The 3,938-nt window shown below is 42.3% G+C and overlaps 1 protein-coding gene across 1 annotated transcript in view; it reads right to left on the minus strand.

The window, feature by feature from the left end:
• Nucleotides 1-1,759, minus strand: part of LOC115829221 (V-set and immunoglobulin domain-containing protein 1-like) — a 6,895-nt gene extending 5,136 nt beyond the window's left edge. Inside the window, exons 1-2 of the mRNA XM_030793282.1 lie at nucleotides 1,717-1,759; nucleotides 960-1,120 (exon numbers count right to left, since the gene is read on the minus strand). Coding sequence (XP_030649142.1) covers nucleotides 960-1,120; nucleotides 1,717-1,759 — 204 coding nt within the window. The remainder of the gene's footprint in view (nucleotides 1-959; nucleotides 1,121-1,716) is intronic.
• Nucleotides 1,760-3,938: the final 2,179 nt, after the last annotated feature.

Genomic DNA, 3,938 nt, shown 5'->3' on the forward strand with positions numbered 1-3,938 from the left:
TTTTTTTTTTCAAGAAACATGCCCAATATCTCGATCGTCTGGATGCTCTCTTTCCGTTAGTGTGTCGTGTGTAACACAATAATTGGATTAATGAAACCATCCCTCTTCCAACTTATCCCTACACATTCAAAGACTCTGAGGACTCTTTCATAGTGTGAAATTCTCTCAAGGATTGAAAGAGTGTATCCTTTCCTATGGTTTAAAAAGCAAACACACTTAGAGGTGTAACTGTCAAAACGGGTTGTTTTTGCTCTTTCAGATACAAAAGATGTTATCTTGAACTGAAACGAAACAAAACAAAACAAACAAAAAAACCCCTACACACACACACACACACACACACACACACTGAACTTCTCTCTACTTCACACGAGCCCGCCCGCTCTCAAACAGTCTCAACGCAATATTTAATACATAAGGTTGCGTTACGTCCTGGAGTCCGGATGAGCTAAAAGCACCCTACAAAATACGTCGACAGACCCGGAGGGGACATCGTAGGGACGCGTAAATCCTTTACAGGGGTCGCAATGAATCACAGTGTATCAAAATGTCACTCAGAGTGACTCACCGAAACCCCATTACATATTAAATAGAGTTTTATATTCATAGCGCTGCATGGCGTTACATTAAGAATGATTAACTCCGAATCGGAGTAGACTGACGCGCGCGCATGGAACCCGGGGAGGCCTCCCTGTTTTAACGCACCAGATCAGCGTATGATCAGGTTTTGGCCTGAAACAAGGAAGGGGCTAGAATGTACAGAGTGGTTAAGACTGGGAAACACTGTTATATTCAGTTTTCACTGTCTCTTTGACATAGCAGGTTTAAAAAAGTCCTCGTAAATTCTCGACGTAGCTGTAAATCTCTCGATACAGCGAACAGTTTATTTCAGTTCGTCCAGCTGGAAGTGTTGCACTCAGCGCTTTAGAATTTGGGTATTTTTTGGGTTGAGGACACACCTGTTCTGATAGCATGTTGGAATGTTTGTAGAGAGTCCACTGCACGTTAAGGTTGGTCGTGGGTTGGCTGGTGGAAAACGTACAGAGGAGATTAACCGACCCACCCACAGTGACGTTCACGATTCTCTGAGGCACGTTAACTGTGATCAGCTCAACACAGCCTAGGAAAGGAGAGAGAAGGGGTTGAAAACGAGAGAGAGGCTGAGTTTGAGACCTAGAATAAAAAACAAACAAACAAGCAAACAAACAAACCCTGCAAAAACCAACAACACTGTTCTTCAACTATGTTACTTAAAAAAGCTCCTCAGTTAAAAACTACATATAGTTTCACTGTCAAGTTGTTATAACTATTGCTTTATATCTGTTTGAACTTCAATGAAATTCTGTTTGAAGGAAAAACAAAAACAAAACAAAGCAAAACAAACAAACAAACAAAAAGAGTGAAAGCGTGCAGCTTCTTTGAAACTTTGCTGTGGTGTAGTGTTCTAGAAATCTCTCTGCTGATTTCAGAAACCCTCATTCACCAAACCCAAGCAAAATCCTGATGCTAAACTCTAAACCAAACAGATAAGAAGTTAAAGTTGCGGATGATTCTCAAGAAAAGATTCAAATATTCAGGATCCTTAAGTATTTACTGACTCTTGTAAATAAGCCCAATTCTAAAACTCAACAGGGCCCCACCCAGTAACAACATCATCTTGAGACCGTTAAAAAAAAATATTAAATTCCGGACAGTTTTAGGTCAAATATTACTCACCTAGAAGGCTGAAAACCAGGAGCAGTCTGACATGGAAGGCCATTTTTGACGAACGTGTAGGTAAAGCTGGCATGTTCACGGTGCGGCTGATCCTTTCCTGACAGCGTTCTGAGTTTCAGTGTTTGCGCGTTAACAAAAGCCCTACTTATCAAACCAAGCCTCAGTGGCCAACACCCACGACCGAGACTCTAACGGTCGTTTTCGTTATCGGCAAATTTGATTCAAGTGTAACCCCCCCCCCCCCCCCCTCCTTTTTCTTAGATAGCAGCATGTATGGTCTGTTTTGTTCAGGTCTGCTAGATAATTTACTCTGAATGGTCACAAATCATTATGAGCTATTTTCAAAACAGGTATTTCTTTAAATATGACCGTTTCTCTCCCAGAGACTGGTGATATGAGTAAAACAATATGAGTGAACCGTTCCCAGTGTTGTTAAGTTTCATCGAGACTCTTAGAAATTCCTCCATGATTCACACCACTTGACTTTTTTATTTTTATTTATTTTTATTTTTTGTCAGTGTGACTTTCAAATCCTGCCCCTCATTTTAAAAATAAGTAATGAGCAGACAAGCGCAGCTGAAATGGTATAGCAACACTGCTTAAGCTGTTTATCTTAAAGACTAGAAGCCAAATTACAGCATTTGCAAATGACATTTATTTCCATCTGCTATGCAGAAATACTTGTTATATTTCTTATGAATGAATAAATAAATAAATAAATAACGGTCCTTAACTCTTAAAACAATGACTACAGATGTATTAATGAAACTGAACATGAGTAATGCATTCGTCAGGTATGGTATCCACACCTGTGAGAAATGTCTAACACTCAGCTTATCTACTGGGCCAGGGCACTGACGGGAAGTTGTAGCGACATCGGCGATGGATGCGGGTGACTAACTCTACAGCAGTGATGTATAAGAGTGTGATTAATAGCATGTAGCTAAGCTTAGGTGACTTGGTGATTAAGTGGTGGTACATTGAAAGTGTGGAGGAAAGGGGAGGGGGCAGGGGGTGGGAGGCCAAGGGGTGGAGTCAAGGCAGATGGTGTTATTTCGTCCAGCACACTCACTCACTCTCTCTCTCTCTCTCACACACACACACTCATGCACATCAGACCATAACCATTGAACAACTGTTAACTGCTGCATCCAGTCATGTCATAGCTTTACGGAGCCTGAGCTGAATTCAAACAACCATTCAAACAACCACATTACAGTTACAATACACACACTCTCTCTCTCTCTCTCTCTCTCACACACACACACACTCACACAACCAGAAAAAAAACCCAGTAACTCATTGAAGTAGAGAGGGAAGTATGTAGATGAACAATGTGCAGTGTGTGAGTGTGTGCATATGTTTGTTGTGTGTTTCATGGAAAAAACTCATATCAATTTGTAAAACTAACAACACACACCCATACACTCAGTTAGATATCGAGGATGCAGATTAAACAGAAAATGTGCTGGGGTTAATAATTGACATGAGTCATAACGAGAGAGTGAGCTGTTATGACTAGTCTGGACTCAAGGTGAGAGAACCGCATAAACCGCACAAACACAGGCAGAAACCACGTCGGACTCCTGACTGCTTCTCTACTCCAGTGGTTTCTCAGCTCTGATCCTGCAGACCCACTGCTCCGTAGACTTCAGAGCCAGATTCCCGTTCTTGGGAGTTCAGACTTGCCAAGTTCAGCTCGGGAGTCCAGACTTTGTGTGAAATGCATTCTGGGAAACTTGACTGCCCAAGTCCACACAAGTCTCCTCCTGATGCACCCTCGATAAAACCCACGAGTCGAGAACGCATCCAGGTATTTGATCTGTACCTGGCTAGATGCGAACCTGGAACTGGAACAGTGCGACGGCTGTGACTGATGGCATTTCACAGGTCCACGAGAACGCAAGCACAGAGAGGAATATCGAGAAGAGAAATGCCTCAGGTGTCTGATTCAGCTGATTAAGGGGTTCGATCATTAGCTGATGAGTTGAATCAGGTGTGTTGGAACAGACAGAGATCTAAAATGTACAGAACTGCAGCGCCTCGAGGAGCAGGATCAGAAGACAGTGATCTAGATCTGTATTAATGATGGCGATTGTTGTTTCTACATCAAGCAGTATTCGTTGTCTTTTTGCCACTTGCTTTACGATTCTGATTCCCGCGCGTGTGTTTGAGACTTTTAGACGTACTTAGCTTCACTGATGACCCGACAGGACCATTGG

This window comes from Chanos chanos, chromosome 16 (assembly GCF_902362185.1).
Source record: "Chanos chanos chromosome 16, fChaCha1.1, whole genome shotgun sequence".
In the NCBI taxonomy this organism is placed as follows: domain Eukaryota; kingdom Metazoa; phylum Chordata; class Actinopteri; order Gonorynchiformes; family Chanidae; genus Chanos; species Chanos chanos.